This window comes from Periophthalmus magnuspinnatus, chromosome 20 (genome assembly GCF_009829125.3).
Source record: "Periophthalmus magnuspinnatus isolate fPerMag1 chromosome 20, fPerMag1.2.pri, whole genome shotgun sequence".
In the NCBI taxonomy this organism is placed as follows: Eukaryota; Metazoa; Chordata; class Actinopteri; order Gobiiformes; family Gobiidae; genus Periophthalmus; species Periophthalmus magnuspinnatus.
Window position 1 is genome coordinate 4,877,507 of NC_047145.1, and position 17,297 is coordinate 4,894,803.

At 39.0% G+C, this 17,297-nt stretch overlaps 1 protein-coding gene across 1 annotated transcript; it reads right to left on the bottom strand.

Moving 5' to 3' along the window:
- Positions 1–54: 54 nt before the first annotated feature.
- Positions 55–16,450, bottom strand: ezh2 (enhancer of zeste 2 polycomb repressive complex 2 subunit). The gene is made up of 19 exons (XM_033985895.2): positions 15,969–16,450; positions 13,426–13,549; positions 11,885–12,013; positions 10,847–10,966; positions 10,288–10,408; positions 9,421–9,573; positions 8,605–8,707; positions 7,998–8,161; positions 7,514–7,611; positions 6,704–6,986; positions 4,932–5,095; positions 4,401–4,536; positions 3,776–3,901; positions 2,140–2,318; positions 1,923–2,018; positions 1,760–1,841; positions 1,127–1,207; positions 962–1,046; positions 55–374 (listed from the first exon to the last, which is right to left on the bottom strand). The coding sequence occupies exons 2-19, from the start codon at positions 13,540–13,542 to the stop codon at positions 314–316; spliced, it is 2,298 nt and encodes a 765-aa protein (XP_033841786.1). The 5' UTR covers positions 13,543–13,549; positions 15,969–16,450; the 3' UTR covers positions 55–313.
- Positions 16,451–17,297: the final 847 nt, after the last annotated feature.

The window sequence follows — 17,297 nt, forward strand, 5'->3', positions numbered from 1 at the left end:
GACTTTGCTTTTGAAGATCTGAAAATTATCCTACATTTTCTTCGACTGAAATTGAATACGCAGCAATTTGACAAAATGATTATTATAAAGTTGATTGTGTGAAAAACAGCTGGTGGTGGAGGTTGGTCCCTGAAGTTTGAACTAAAACAACAGTAAGACTTGGTTTGGTCTCTTTACTGTATTTGAGTAAAAAACATGTTTAAGTCCTTTTGAGTTTAGTGAAATAATCCCATATCAAAAAAGTACAAACGGTGGCAGTATTTTCCTGATTTGAGTTTGTGGTGAGTAAGGCCCAAGAGTCAGAGGTAGATTATCAGGCAATTTCCATTTCACGTTCAATACCAACGTACTTCAGAGCATCAGCCTGGCTGTACCTAAGAAAAGAAGGGATATGTTAGCAAAATAAATATTAGCAAGTATGAATAAAATAGTGTTGTTATAATTTTACAATTGCAAACTCTTTACTAAGGAACAGACTCAATACTGTTTCCGATACCATGATGATAATGAATAATTGTCTTTAAACAATAGAATGTGATTTTCAGCATTAAATGGTAGTACTTTCTTTTATATCACCATGTGGACTTATATCTGTGTAATCCCTCAGTTGTCCAGTAGGTTCCATAGTGGTCGCATGGGTGTATACTAGTCTATGTGTCTTATACTTGTTCTGATACAGCTCAGAATCATTCTAAATCTATTCAGGAAAGGTTCATTTCTTTCCTGTGAATGACTTTATTAGTATAAATACCTGTCTGTATAAAGGAGTATCTAGTTTCGATACTAGTTTTAGTATCTGTTTTTCGATACTTCTAACAACACTAAAATGAAGCTTTAAAAAAACTGCTGAAAATGTGACCTCAAAAATATTTTATTAGATTGTTAAAAGGGATTGGGAAATTTTATAAGAAAATGTGTATTGTTTATCAGCAATGTTTGTCTAAATGTATTTAGTTCAAACCTGTAATCAAAGAACAGCTCTTCTCCGGTCTGAATCGCTCTTTTGGCGAAGATTCCTATTCTATGGTCTCCGTTCACCATCATCACTGCAAACACAACAATGAACAAAATACAATTAACTTGACAATCCAAAATTTCCAACAAACACAGATCAAAATACGGTTACCTTTTGCATAGCAGTTTGGGTTCACAGAATGATTTGCAAAGCGGATCTTGTTGCCTTTCCTCGTGGCGTCAACAACAAAATCTAAAGAGAAAAAAGTTGTATTAGTTTTTAGGGCTGCAAATAACTATTATTGTAGTAGTCGACTAGTCAAATTATAATCTCTAGTGTACATTGCAACTCTATTAAACAGATTTTTCACTAAATAAAGAAAAAACAGCGACTAAAGGCTTCTAGATAGAAAATGTTTACTAATAGTGTATTATAGCTGAAATTCAGAAACGGCGGCATTATTAGATCAAGATGTAAAAAAAAAATAAAAATAAAAAAGTGTTTAAAAAGGAAAAAAAAAGGCCTTTTGGCATGTGTTTTAGTCTGTAATCGATTTCTTCCCCATTTATTTGAACAAATGTGTCCAGAACAGATAATTTAAAAAATAATAGTTATTGTTAGTTAGCATTACCATGATGGCAAGTGGTAAAAAGTCCTATAAACTCATTGTGGTGAATAATTAGTTCTGTTTTTCATGTTTTTAAACAGGTTCACCATTATTACGATCAATCATTTCAGGCCTATTAGATTTGACCTAATATAGTCAACACGTTCATATTCCTGTGTTGTTGTTGTTTTTTTTACCATTGTTGAGATTGAAGAGAAAGCTGCACATGTATTTGTCGTAAACCTTTCCTCTGCGATCAGCTTCATCTTGAGAAATTATCTAAAAAACAAAGAAAGTTTATGTGTAATGTAACTTTCACTAAATTTGCATTTCTAAACATCTTTGCTCTCATCAACTCACCTCTCCACAGTACTCTGAAATAAACTCATTTTTTTGGACTGGTTCTTTAATGAAAATGCCCCATCCGGCCACATCAGAGGGAGCCAAGAGCAGGTGCTGAAACACAAATACAATCAGTCTATCTACTAACACTAAAGCCACACATGGGGGAAAAACTTTGTAAACTCTTTACTGGCATTGTGGTACTACTGCTGTAGTTAATAAGGCTTAATAGTACCTTTTTAGCCCCCCTCTGTATGGAGCAGTTCTTGCAGGACACATTCTTGCTGTCCCAGTGCTCGGCGGCTCCACAGGTGAGGCACAGATCGGGGTCACACTCTCTCACGGCCAGGTAGCACGGACACTGCTTTGTGTTGCACTGAGCCTTACAGCGGCAGCCCGGGAAACGGTTCTGACCTGAGAACATAAACAAAAACACCTGTCTAACAACTGTGGCTAAAAATGTGGCTCTAATGCATCAGTTTATTGCGCATGTGACACAGACACTGTGACGTCATACATTCAGTTCTGTGAGGACAGCATCGTTCCATCATGCACCGGGGTGACTTTTAACAATGACAAACCCTGGTTCACACCCAGACTGAGACATTTGAGGAGGGAAAAGGAGATGGTTTTCAGGGCAGAAGATCGTGAGGGCTACAGGCATTGCAAGTATGCGTTTAGCAAAGAGGTGGAAAAGGCTAAAGCGAAGTACAATACACGTCTGGAGCAGCATTTCTCCACCAACGACTCTGCTTCTGTCTGGAGAGGGCTTAGGCAAATCACCAACTACAGGCCCAAAGCCCCTCCCGCCGTGGACAACAAACTAGCAGAAAAGTTAAACGGCTTTTATGCGAGGTTTGAAGTTTCACACCCCTCCCGCTCCTCCCTCACCATCATGGACATTACCTCCAAACCCACCTCGGACCCCCCTCCTCCCCCACTGCCCTCACAGTTTTGGAGCAGGACGTGACTAAGCTTTTCAGGAAACAGAATCCCCGTAAGGCAGCGGGCCCAGACGGTGTCTCTCCTTCCACCCTTAGACACTGTGCTGAGGAACTGGCTCCTGTCTTCACGGACATTTTTAACACCTCCCTGGAGTCATGTCATGTCCCAGCCTGCTTCAAGCTGTCCACCATTGTCCCCGTCCCCAAGAAGCCCAGGATCACTGGACTTAATGACTACAGACCTGTGGCGCTGACGTCTGTAGTCATGAAGTCATTTGAGCGCCTGGTCCTGCACCACCTCAAGTCCCTCACCTCCCCCCTCCTGGACCTCCTGGACAGTTTGCCTACAGAGCCAATCGGTCTGTGGACGACGCCATTAACCTGGCCCTTCACTTCATCCTCCAGCATCTGGACTCCCCGGGAACCTACGCCAGGATCCTGTTTGTGGACTTCAGCTCTGCATTCAACACCATCCTCCCTGCTCTGCTCCAGGACAAGCTCGCTCAGCTCAACGTGCCTGACTCCACCTGCAGGTGGATCACTGACTTCCTAACGGACAGAAGACAGCGCGTGCGGCTGGGGAAGAATGTCTCGGACACTCGGACTATCAACACAGGAATCCCACAGGGCTGTGTACTTTCTCCCCTGCTCTTCTCCCTGTTCACCAACTGCTGCACCTCCAGCCACGACTCCGTCAAACTGGTTAAGTTTGGTCATGTTCTAGCTTTTCCTTGTTATTTTCAGACAATACATAATGTTAATAACACTACTACTACTAATAATAATATATACACTAATGTTTAATCCTACGCATTACTATTAGTCGTCAAAAAAATTTGACTTCAGTCTTTGACAGATACCATGGTTTGATCATTTCCTAGCTTCTCCTCGTAATTTCTGGGCCGTTATAAAAATATACAAACTCACACTCAGAGCTGCATTGACAAAACTTTTCACAGAAGTTTTGGGCAGTGACACAGGGGCAGGAGGAGTCACATGGTTGTCGAGGGTGGTCACATGGCTGGTAGTTGTACACGTGATTGGACGAGCCATCTGAGGACAAAACAACACTACGTTAATACGTGATGTCTGTGTCCCTTTTGTTTTGTTAAAGGGGACAGACTCTGCAAAAATGACAAATGCATTTTAAACCATGTTAGACCTGTTCTGATCTTACTTACTCATGTATGTTTGAGTAATTCTGTCCTGCATCTGAGGCTCGAGTATTCTTAAAATGTTTGCCCCACTTAATCTGTTTTTACTTGTGATTTTTTTTTCTTTTTAAAAATTTGACTCTGGGTCATACATGTAGAGTGTAAATATGTCAAAGGCATTTAAATAAAAATTTTAAACACAAAAATGAAAATCTGCTGCTTGCTACGGTGAAATTTCACTATGAAGAGGCCCATCAGGTTAGAGGTTTTTTAGGACCCAATTCTATTATTACAATTAATAATATGTAAAATTATGTTATTGTTTAATACCAAATATTTGAAAGCATATGTTCCCTTTAACTTCTCATGTATTAAAAAGCTCATTATATTATCTAGACCTTTCTTGAGCTGGATCTTCCTGCAGTGTGTGGCCCAGAGTCTGTGCTTTCGTTTCTTTTTTCGTGGAGGTGTGTCTTCATCTTCAGTCGGCGCTCGGGCGATTATACTCGACTCCTTCACCCTGAACTCGTAAACCTGTAAAAATGGTATACTAATATAAATGAAAATATTTGCTTATATATATAATATGCTTTAAAAAAAAAAGTGCTTTCGGTCACCTTGGGATTGGTGTTTCACATTTTCTAAATAAAAAAAATGTCTACTTTTAGAACACACTTTCCTGTCAGAAAAGGGAAATGAAAAATGGAAAGATGGAAACTGCAGAAAAAGTACAAATTTTGATATATGACGCAACAAAACCAAATGGAAACAGCACATTTTTGAGTGCTCAGAAAAGACAACTCTGGATTAATGGAGTAATGAAGTACTCACACTCAAAGATTTTTGTTCCATCTGTCATTTATTGAAGTCCATATGGGAGTTATCATGACAGGGCTCTGTGAGAATAAAGTTTGGGGTATTCCTCTGACCTGTCTACATGTCTTGGTGCCGATGAGCCGTGCAATGGCGCAGTAGTTGTCGTAGTAAGTCCCGATGAGAACCCTGAACAGAGAGGCCTCAGCTCCACTCCAGTCCACAGCCTCAGGCTCACACAGCTTCAGCTTCACTGGGGTCTGGCAACGCGAGTTTCCCTCTAAACAAAACATACTGCAGATTAGTCATTACTCCAGACTAACTGACTACTACAATAATAACTGAGCATTTTATTGATCATTATCTGGACTGTACAGGTATATAAAGACTGAGCATCAAATCAAAATGGCATAAGAGTTTGGGGTTGTTGTTTTTTTTTTTCAAATTATGTTTTATTGAATGATTGAAGGAAGACAGACTATTTATACAACTTCTATATAAATGCATTTTAAAAAATTTGACAATGTGACAAATTGCTTACTTTATAAACTGTTATTAACGCATTTCGCCAAAGCTTTATTTTTTACTTTTTGTATTTAAAACAACCGCATTATGGATATTAGTGACCACATAGCTCATTAGAATCAGAATCAGAATCAGAAGTATCCATTACTATCCATTAGTATCCATGATGGCTTTGAACTCTTAATATTTGATTTTTTTTCAGAAAAGTCTATGGGAAAAATTTGTGGAAAATTTGCTTCTGGGACCCAAGCGGGTAGTTACTGTTGAACTCCACTCGAGCTAGGTACAAAAAAAACAAAAAAAACCTTCTACAACATTTTTTTGAACATGCAAGACTTGACAGTGCCCTCCACAGTTCCACTCCCTGGGGGAGGAGGGATCTCTGGGTAGAGCCGCTGTGTCTCTACTAGAGGTAAGATCGGGCCTAAAAAATCCAGCCCGAACTGACCCAGGCCCGCGGGTATTAAAGCCCGACCCAGCCCGAGCCCGACCAATTAACTTGATTTGCAGGCTCGAGCCCGAAGCAAACCCGAAATTTCATATTTTATTTGTGAGGATAAATAAAAAAAATAAAGAACCAAACAAAGTTAAACATGCGTAAAAATAAGCCTACTAATAAAAAACCTTCGCCACTAACTACTGAAAATGGTCTAAGGTCCTGACAGCAAAAGTCCACGCACTTGTCTGCGATGGCCTGCTTAGCGCGAAGAGGTGCGGTCTTTGGGACAAATGATAATATAGATGTTTGACGATCATCACTTTTGCCAGTACAGCTGTTTAAATGCCTGCTCAGCGTCGAGGTGCCAGTCTTTTTGCTTTCGTATGAAAGCAAAGCGCCACATTTACTACATTCAGCGAAGCCAACGCAAGTTTCTGTAGCATTTTCAACAATCAATTTGAAGCCACACCTCACTCTTGCCGGTGCGTGTTTGCCTTTTCAGTTCCCCTGTCTTTAGTTTATCCTTTACTTCTTGCTGCGCCATATCAGGGATACCAGGTCAAAATAGATGCGGACTTGCGGAGGGGAAGAGGGGGCGTTCACGTGCGCAGAGTGTGCTCTGGCTCTGCGGCTCCTGTTTAGTAGTTAAATAGCAATGACCTTACAGCGCCTTCTCTGTTTTATCCAAATTATTTTTTTTATAACAAGTATTCCTAAGTTTAGTATCCACACATTGTTTTAGTATACATTTTTATAAACATATATTTATTTTTAAAAAGTCAGCTAGAGAGAAGCCCGAGCCCGACCCGAACGTAATGATTGACATTTTAGGCCCGACCCGGCCCGAAATTCGGGTCGGCTCGGGCTCGGGCTCGGGCTTAAGATCTTACCTCTAGTCTCTACACCTGTTTCCCTGTGCCTTACCTGAACTGGTGTTGTCGTCCTTCTTATCATCCTCTTCCGTCTCCCTCTCTCCTTCTGTTCCTCCGCTCTCTCTCTCCTCCTCTCTACCGCCCCCCATCTCTCGCTCGTCCTCCCGGCTGCCCTCCCGGTCGCTGTCCGTGTCTTTGGTTTCCGAGGAGACCGTGGGGGTGCCGGGGCGACTGTTGCTATGAGGGCGACCACGGCGACGGCCCACACTGCGTTTGGATGGAGTCTTGGCTCGCTCGCCCACAACTCCAGCGGGATACTCTCTGACCATCCCGTCCTGCAAATAAACAGGGCCGTTGAAGAACATAAATATCCGTCATATGCACTTTAGCACCTGTGGTAAATATTTACCATAGTTTTATATCAGTTAAGTGGCAGTTTGTGAAAAAAAGTACGAAAATACAGGATGTAGTGAGTTCTAAAACACGGTGAAGGGTCCATCACCTGCCTACCTCCATATAGATTTAATTGCTTTGCCTGGAATGCTCCACAACAGGGCATTAATCTTATCTAGACCCATGGAGACAAGCAGATTCCACCTGGCCAAATTACAGGTCAGTTCTGTGGAAGGGTTACTCTGTACCCAGCAAGAATGCATATTTTAAAGTTAAAAACATTTTTTTGGTATTTGACTAAATGCAAGATATACAAGTTCAATGCCTTATAGTGGAACATTTCAGACAAAGCTATATCCTTTCTGTGTACACAAGCAGGTGGCAACCCCACACCAGAAAGGTTACAGGGTGCAATTTTAAATTCAGTCTTTGACAGATACTATGGTGAAACTTGTTTGTTGACACAGACCTGCACCAGATACATGTAGCAGTCGATGCCGCACGGTTTGGAGTCAACCAGATTCTCCAGGTTTTTCCTTTTGTAGGTGTTTGGAGTCGCGTGGAAAGCTAAAACACAGAACAACAAGTCATTACATTGTGGTAGTAGAAGTAGTAGTAAAAAACACCCTCAGTTGCTTTACAATTTTGTGCATTATTAATTCACTCCACACCTAGTTGTGGTAAGCTACTATTGTAGTCACAACTGCTTTGGGGCAGACTAACGGAAGCGAGGCTGCCAATCTGATACCAACACTTTCATACTAGTCAATGAGGGTGAAGTGTCTTGCCTAAGGACACTGGTGACCCACTGTACCAACACACGCTCAACCCCACTGAGTTTTTGACATCTGACGAGATCAGGCTATGACAAGTAGGTTTGGCCAGTAGTAAACGTGTAGTAGTAATAGTAATAGTAGCAGTTGCAGCTGTAGTATATCAGTGCCAGTACGTACGGTGGAGGAAGCAGTCGTATTTGAAGCAGCGCCTACAAAACAGCGTGTGGAAAGAGTGGAGGCTCTGCTCACGTTGAACCGATCGGGCGTTTGGGCCATCGATGTTCGGGGTGCACTCAGGAGGGAGTGCTCCAGGAACGTGTTGTTCTGTCAGCTCCTTGTACCTGGAGGGACCAACACTATTAGTTTAGTCTATTAAAAGAGACACATAATCAACTTTAATGAACTTTTAATCTTGTTACGAGAGCAAACTGCAAAGGCTGCAATTTTTGAAGTAGCAATTTTTATGCAGGAAAATGTTTGTGGAGGAAATTATTCTAACCCTGTATTTATCTCTGTACAAACATGTTGTGAAATGTGATTCTTGTAATTGTCAGTTCAGTTTTTCTGGACACACAGCCATTTTTCAAGAATAAAAACACAAAAAATGAAAATCTGCCACTTGTTCCGTTGAAATGCTACTATGGAATAGTAAAAACATGACAAACATGGAAATAAAACCTAAGATAAATACCATAAATTACTCAAACTGGTGAATGACAGGCATGATGTGAACACTCCTGTATACACTTGTCAGGACTAGACCAGATTAGACTGTTACACTCACTTCTCTTTAAGCTCCTCAATCGACCCTTTGTCTGGAAACATGGAGGAAATTGCCTCAAAAATCTTGTCAGACGGGAACTTCTTGGAGACGTTATTGGTCCGACCTGGTCACACAAAACAGAAATGGAAAAAAAACACAAAAATGGTCACATGGTAAAAGATCACATTCTTATGTAGTGCTTTTCCACCTTCAAGGCACTCTAAGCACTTTACAGGAACCACTCACCCATTCACACACACATTCATACACCAGTGTACACAGACACTGGAGGTGAGGGGAGTTTGAGTGTCTTGCCCAAGGATACAATGACAGCATTGATCTTTGGGAGCAGGAATCACAAAGCTCAAAAAATGATTTTAAGTATGTGTTAAGTAAGTTTATGTCAAGAGCGGGATTCAAACCACCCACCTTCAGATCAATGGACAAACACTACTGTTGCCCATGACTCAAAGTATAAAATCTATAACTTTATTCTATTATTAAACTATTAAAAATGTCCTCAAAAGACAGTGTATTATACCAAACATGTGTTCCTCATACACAGGCAAATTTTAGCCCTGATGTATTGTTGAAATATTGTTACTGAGAACCTTTTTTTTTTTTTTTTACAGCTCACAATCACTCTATGCAAGTTGTCAAGCAGTGGAAAACCGATTTTGACTGAATTGGAAAACCAGAATGCTTATATCTGACACCAATCACAAAGACATGTGGCTCTTTTTCTAATTTTCCAGGGCATGTGGGAACCCTGAATATTACACCCCCCCATTTAATATGTTCTCAAAACCATTCAAATCCTAGTCTGTAAACCCATACCCTCATGGTTGGTCCTGGGCTCCTCTGGTCGCTCTTTCCCATCACACAGCTCTGCTTCTGCCTCCTCCTCTTCATCATCTTCCTCGTTGTCGCTGTACTGAGCCAACGCTGTCACCAGCTCCACAAAGATCTCATCGTTTATGAAACCACACTCTGGGATAGAAAAAATAGCTCAGCTCAAAATTTACAACATTTAAAAGGCCCTTATTTTTTCCCCATGTATTTCAGCGAAATTTGTCTCACCCAGTAGAGAAATACTGTATAAAGCCCTCTTGAGGTCATAAGTCTGCTGTGTACCATTTGCATCCAACACGCTTTATTGTCCAAAATGTGTCATGATGTGCACTGTTGGCATGCTAGTTCTTGGCTAGAGTTGTGAAAAGCACTTATTAACTCATCGTGGTGAATAATTAGAATGTTCTGAATGCATAAGGTAAGTGAGGAATAACTTTGCTCATTAAACTGTAGTGGTCCAAATTCTGTTTTTCACATTAAAAACGTAAAATCAGACTTTGAATTGTGGTAGGTAGTGTGTGTTTGTAGGCTGAGATCTCATTATATACTACCAGTCAAAAGTTTGGAAACCATCTCCTTAATTTTTTTTTAATTTTTACTTGAAAGACATGAAATATATTAAGATAGATGAGATTATGTAGTAAAGAAAAACAGTTAAATTGCTTTTTTTCTTTACTACATAATTCCATATATCTTACTTCATATATTTGATGTCTTCTGTATGTATATAAAATGTACAAAGTAGTAAAAAATGTAGAAAAATTCTATGTACAAAACATAGAATGAGAGGGTGTGGTCATAATGTGCCAACAAAAGCAGTGAGAATCTTTAGGATTCTATACAATATCTCACCTCTGTCCCCATGAACTTTCCCGTCGTAATTTTTTATCAGTTCCTCGATGAAGGTACCATCCTGGTCCAGGATCTCGTCTCCCATGTACGGGATGTTATGGAGCACTGTCTCATCCTCCACCTTCAAGTGCAAAAAACAGGATTTCATGCTTTTCTAATTATGAATTATTTTGGTGGGATCAAAATGCAGGGAGAGTTTAAACCTTTATTTAACAAAATATTAGTCTAAAACATACCTGGAGTTGTGTTTATTTCATTCACGCACGTTTGGAGATGTGGACAGACTAATAATAATGGATTACTCAAACCTCAAAATGCTCTGTTCCACCTTGTGATGTCATGAAGCGGTAGTTTTAACAGCTGCCTTTTAAATTTAGTTCAGTAGAGATGGAAAATCAAGTCCAGGTTTGTGATGCGGAAACAACATTATCAAAAATGATATTTAAAGCGCCCAAATTACACTAAGTAAAGTGCATATATATTTCTATTTCAGTGAAACACAAAATTATAAGATTATAATAGTAGAAAAGTTAAAGTTCTTTTAAACAGGTTTTGTTACCATAAAGTTCTGCTGCAGAGGTGACCATGAGTACATGACTGGGACCGAGGCCACAGCGTTCAGAGTCTTCAGAGGAATCGCCTGCCGCGGAAACTCAGAAAAGCCACTGTCCACCGTGCACTGAACGCAACACAGAGAGGCATAGGTGAACAATTAGAACATGAATGTTTAAAGCCACAGTATGTAACTTTCTGGAAGTGGTAGGTCACCTACTTGAATATGGTTTTAACTTTCAATTTCCTGTAATCAAGAACATTCTACATGGAGATATGATTTATGCCATTTTGTGGAATATCACAGCCACAGGAACAACATTTCCATGGAAACAGGCAGGAGGAGGCCAAATAAGAGTCAGGTTTGTAGGACGCATGTTTTTCAGTGCAATAAACATGACCAAAATGCACAAAACATGAATTTAATTTAGTCTATGTTTTGGCTAAAAAAAAAAAAAAGAAGTCATGTAAAATCAGCTTTGAGTATAAGGGGACAGGTTAAAATGTCAATGAAAGCACTTCTGAGCACTCAATCCTTGAATATAAGACAATACAGTATTACTCCAACATGCATGAATCCATCTTCACCTACCCTCCACCCACTGCTCTGTACTTATTTGCGTTCATTCAAAAGATTTATACCAGGGTCATGCATGTGGAGTTATAAAATATCACATAGCTATTTTTCAAGCTACACTACCAGTCAAAAGTTTGGACACACCATCTCATGCAATGTTTTTCTTCTTTATTTACATTTTAGATACATACAGAAGACATCAAATATATATAAGATGTATGGAATTATGTAGCAAAGAAGAAAAGTTAAATAACCACAATTTTTAGATTTTATATTCAAATGTAGCAGTTATTCAACTTTTTTCTCTATCTACATAATTCCATATATCTGATGTCTTTAATGTGTATCTAAAATGTAGAAAGCAGACAAAATAAATAAAAAAAACAAATCAAAACAAAACCAAAACATTGGATGAGTGTGTCCAAACTTTTGACTGGTAGTGTACATGTTATATATTATCAGCAATACCTCTCTGGTCCCTCTCAGCGAGCTCACTGAGGTCATGATATGCACAGGCTGAATGCGTCGGGTTTTCCACTCCTCGTTCAGGAAGTCAGTACGCTCGTTTATCTTCTGACGGTTTGAGTTGAACATGCTCTGAAATAGGACGAGAGTAAGGAAAGAAACATGGGACATTTGAACATTGTGTGATAGATCTCTGCATTGTATCTGAGTTAATCATGTTTTGTGTGATACTTGAACCTCGACCAAGACATTTACCAGCACGTTTAAGCACATTCATGAGGTTTTGTTAAAATAACATCTGAATAGTGTTAACAAAGTACAAAATAATAACGAGATAATATGCTTTTTTGACAATATGGCCCACCCCCAGTTAAATGATTTTACCAGTAGTGACTAGGAATGCACTGATCCAGCCTTTTCAATTCCAATACCGATATTGATACTTTGACTTTAAGTATCTCCAGAAGCCGAATATGAACCGATAACAGTGTAGGGCCAGAAAAGGGCACTCATTTCCTTAAAACACAGTTAAGCTCTTACAAAAGGGATTGTGTTTATGCAACTGTCGTTTATCTTTCAAATCACTACTGAACCTCTTTGCACGAATAAACATTCAAACATTATGAGACGTTCTGGGTCAAAAAAACGAACAAACATCCAATTAAAGACCCAACCGGGATATTGACTGAATCAATATCTGATCCAACAAATTTTTTCAGTATTGGCACAGATATTCCATATCAGTATCGTATTGATACATCCCTAGTAGTGACCCAGCAGCTTATCGGGCTTTTCCACGGCTCTTTATACAGTTTTTTGCTAATGCATCTATGGACATTTTGCATTTCTAGCTAGTAATGGGGATGGTATGAGACCAAATTTCCACAAGACGAGAGGAGATATGTGAGTCCATGAGAAGGAGACAAGATTTAAAATAAATCCTAGCATATAAATTGTGCAATTCAGTATCCAATTATTGCCTCAAAAAGTTTTATTTCATATTTTAGTTGGCACGCGAGTACTATTTTTTAAAACCATAAGAGATGTAACTCACAACAGGAATGGGACATTAAACAATAATATGGTTTATAGTGATATAAAGGGCCACGGTAATCGTTCGTGAGAGACATTATTTCGTGATAATCGCCAACAGAGATAATGGTCATTATATCACCAGAATGTGCAGAAAGATCACTGTTGTCTATATAAGGCAGTGTCCACCAGCAATCTGACCAGAATTTAAGAAGTGGCTTGGATAAGCAGCAAAACGTCTTCACTCGTCCAACTTTTTGTCCAGTTGACAGATTTAACTTTGGCTTTTATGTGATATAATGGTTAATAGCAATTATTCTGGCCAGGATAATCGTGACACCAAATTTCAAGATCTTCCCATGCCTACTCACCAAAATGCAACCCTTTTCATCCAAGTGTAAAACACACACAAAAAAAACACAAGATAATTTTTCTCACATGTGCAGTCTCGTGGCAGTTGTAGCCCTTAAGGTTATTTTTCACTCTATAGTACAGTCAACATCTCCACATACCTTGACCTCGTCTGCCCTCCTGAAGCGCTTTAACTGTCTCAGTCGGGTGTATTCAGATTTCACTCTGCGTTTCCAACATGCTGGGCCCTTTTCCGACCGCTTCCCTGTCAGCACCATGGTCCAGCTATAGCACAGAGACAGAAGAGACAACAGGGATGGGCGGAACAATACCAGATATTAATAGTGACTGAGGTATCAAGTATCATCTCTTTCGCAAAAAAAAAAAAAAAAAAAAATCTGTTTTCTGAAAAGTAAGAGAAAGATAATGACACCAAGGTACAAGGTTTTATTGTGGAGGTATTTAAACCCATTTTACTTTTTTATTAACTGGTTTTACATTGGAAAGGCCCCATGAATGAAATATTTTACTAAGTAGGACCCAGATGAATATTATATATTACACTCACTACTGCTTTGTCTGAGTCATCAAAACTATGCTCTCAGTTCATGTTTTGGAGTCTGTACATAGTCCAGACAACAATTAGTATTTATATATACAGGAACAAGTCAGCAGACAGTTATTGCAGTCACGGCTGCCCTGGGACAGAATGGGGGATGTGCCAGGGAGGACTCAAAGCCAATAGTTACAATAAGGAACAGGGTCTTCTACAGTTACTGATGCAAATATACAGTAGGGCTGCGCAGTATTCACAGTCTATTTGATATCACAAATTCAAAAATTGTAGAGCATTTATTTTAGGTAATAAGGGATTTTGCTGTTTTCAGAGGACATTCTGTCTTTTTAGGGGAGAAGACTTTGAACTTCTAAACTAATGAAGAATTTTGTCATGTCTTGTTTTAAAATGTGCATTGTGAACTGAGCCCTGATTTTAAAACATAAACTGTAAATCTGCAGCCTAATACTGAGATGAAACTACTCATTTCACTAAACTAGAGCTGCAACTACCAATTTTGCAAATTGATGAATATACTGTTTATTCTTTGTATTAATCTGTTAGTTGTTTGGATCACCAAAGGCATGTGAATGAGATTTCGTATGAAATTGGACCCAGATGAAGCTAAAGTGATGCCACATGAGGCCATCCTGATGCAGTACATTTGCAGAAAAACACTAAGATTTATATCAAAAACATTTACATATTTTTGATGTGATTTCTGCTTTGCCTCTTCTCTCAACTCATATTTTGGAGCCTTTAAATAGTCCAGATAACAACTTTTCATTTATTAAATAATTAGGTGGCAATCATTTCAGTAATAATCGATTATATTTGTAAGTAATCGATTCAGTTTTTTCCGCCCACCATTGAACTGCAGTTTCTCGCAGACATGTGGCACGGCTTGTAAAGTGCGTCTCCATGACAACCGTCTGAGTCTGAAATGACCGTCTGTCGTCTTCAGAAAGAACCACTGAAACACAACTCTTTATTTTAAATAAAGCTAAAAGCCTGTCATGATAGTATCAAATTGACACTCAATAAATGTTAAAAATATGATGTAGGGCTTCGGCTCAGTTTTCTACATGTGGATCTTTAATTTAAACTAGTGGAATTTTTTGTTATTTTTAGTACAATATTTGAGCTGTAGAGGGTTGAATAAGTTTGCCTGGGACAGAGAGTAGTTCTGTTTATTGTATACAAAGATCTCTCACATCTTGTAAAGTATTGGAGGATTGTGTATTCTTGGCTGGCCAGGCAATGAATAAGTAACTTCTATGGCCGTTAAACACTAACTATAGTAATTATGCTTTTCATCTAATACAGATCATGTTTTTCGGGTAATTTAGAGGATGGTCTACAGAGAGTCTGAGATGATCTTTCTCCTATTTTCTGTAGCAAATTAGCACAATAACACATGTTTGAGATGTGAATGTGACAGGTCCAGATACATTAAAAAGGTCTAAAACCTGTCTAACTACAAATTAACTGCAGCTTGGTGACACCTCATACAGTGATCATAAAGCCATTGCCATTACATACATGAATAATCCTTAGAACTATATTCATATCACCCATAAGGCACTACCCATGACACAATTAGAATTTTAGGTTATTAAAGTTGCCTAGTTTTACCCAAAGCTAATGGCAAAATAAATACAACTATTTCATTTGATAAACAGTGCAAGTAAATCAACCTATTGGGTACTACTGATCCACACAAGCTAGGACACTTTTCATACTGTAGAATGTAAACTTTAGGATCTACTAAAGAAGAGTAGAAGAACAAACTGTTATGGGGCAAAGACTGTCTGGACTATTAGATCAAGATAAATAGCTGACAACCTTGATTTCCTGTGCCAAATATTAGTCAAATCAGCAAAGTTCGAACCCTAAAACAACTTCTCGCATCCACATCTGATGGATTATAAAAGACAAGAATCTTAATCTTAATATAGAGCTGTTTGTTTATGTAAAATACTGGGAAATGGAGAAGTTTTCTGTTCAAGGGTGCACAATTTGGGACACCACCAACGGGCGAGCGAGTGCTAACACAGTACAACAGTTAACAAAGAGGATCCAAGGCTCATTTTAACCCCAATTAAGTTAATTAAATACATAAATATCACTACTGACATCTTGTCTTACCTGTTCAGAAAAAACTGTCCTCATCCAATGTAAAGTTTAGGAGTAAAGACAAAAATAGCGAGCGAAATAGTCTTTTGTGTTGGGGGATTAGCTCCGGTTAGCTTCGCGGCTAGCACCCAGTTTCCTTACAACGAGGGACCGGCTTTATCGCAAACTATCAGACGAAACAGCACTTTTTCCTGCGTATAACCTGTATCTCCCAACAGCGACAACGCTGAGGAATAAAATCCGCTTGTTTTATTTTATACCCGATGTAAACAAAGTGTTAAATTTGGTATTTTCGGCTCAAAAGGTTCAAAAACTGCTATCGGCGCCGCGTTCACCGCCCACTACGACAGCGGCTCATTCAAGGCGCCAAACGTTTGCACCAATCAGAGCATCCGGTTTAGACACGGACAGCGCTGATTTTAGGAGCTTTCTCCCAGTATTAACCAATGGGATTGAGAGAAGCGTATGGGGCCCAGCAACGGGGACATGTGGACGGCTTCTTTGTTCTCCAAAATGTCAATAAAAACAACCGAAACTGCAATAAATCCATCTTTTACGCACAATATTCTAGTTTATCTTAGATCTGCTCGTGTTTGGTACGCTTGTCAGTTGTCATCTTTACATTTTGGCAATTAATTAACAAACTAATACTTATCATAACTTAAATAATCGTCGCATAAGACTGAATACCATCTGTGGTATCTGGTATTGAATAATTTTAATGTTTAGATTAATTTTAAATACATGTGGCACCCACTTTGGCACCTGCTGTTGATGTCCTGACAGTTCACTTTTACGCATGCGCAAAGATAAAAGCGATGTATTTCGTTTTAGATAAAAGAAGCACCCGATGGCAAATGATAAATTAATAAATTTTGTCCGAATACAGATTATAATCCGTTAAAATAAATCAGTTCTTGGTGAATAAACCTGAATAATAGCCGCAGACGAGAGGGAAGGGTCGATGGGTTTAACAGGACACACCCCTCTTCATTCTGATTGGTCTGACGTCATTAGTGCGTTGCTCAACTGTCCCTGACCAAGCAAATCCAATGTTCCAATGATCCAAATACCTTGAATCACAGGGTTTACAGTTGTATTTTATATTTATGGTTAGAAAGTGCTGCCATTAGACTATTACTATGCTTGAAAGGTGCACCATGTTATTTTTTTTCTAGTGGGGAGGCCAAAACCTTTTTGGCTAAAAAGATGTTTGCTTAGAATATTCTACAATACTGCACTGAAACTATCTAGCATTCTTTTCATCAAAAGGTACATATTTGAGATTTAGAAATACATTTCAGAATAAGAATAAAAGCATGGTTGCAATATAAATAAAGT

Bases quoted from the DNA above. Each gene is read 5' to 3' on its own strand.
- ezh2 (XM_033985895.2), bottom strand. From the start codon at position 13,542: ATGGTGCTGACAGGGAAGCGGTCGGAAAAGGGCCCAGCATGTTGGAAA. The intron at 3,902-4,400 runs GTCTAGATAATA...TTTTGTCCTCAG, and splicing joins GAAGATCCAGCTCAAGAAAG to ATGGCTCGTCCAATCACGTG. The intron at 1,842-1,922 runs GTGAGTTGATGA...TTTGTTTTTTAG, and splicing joins TTTCAGAGTACTGTGGAGAG to ATAATTTCTCAAGATGAAGC.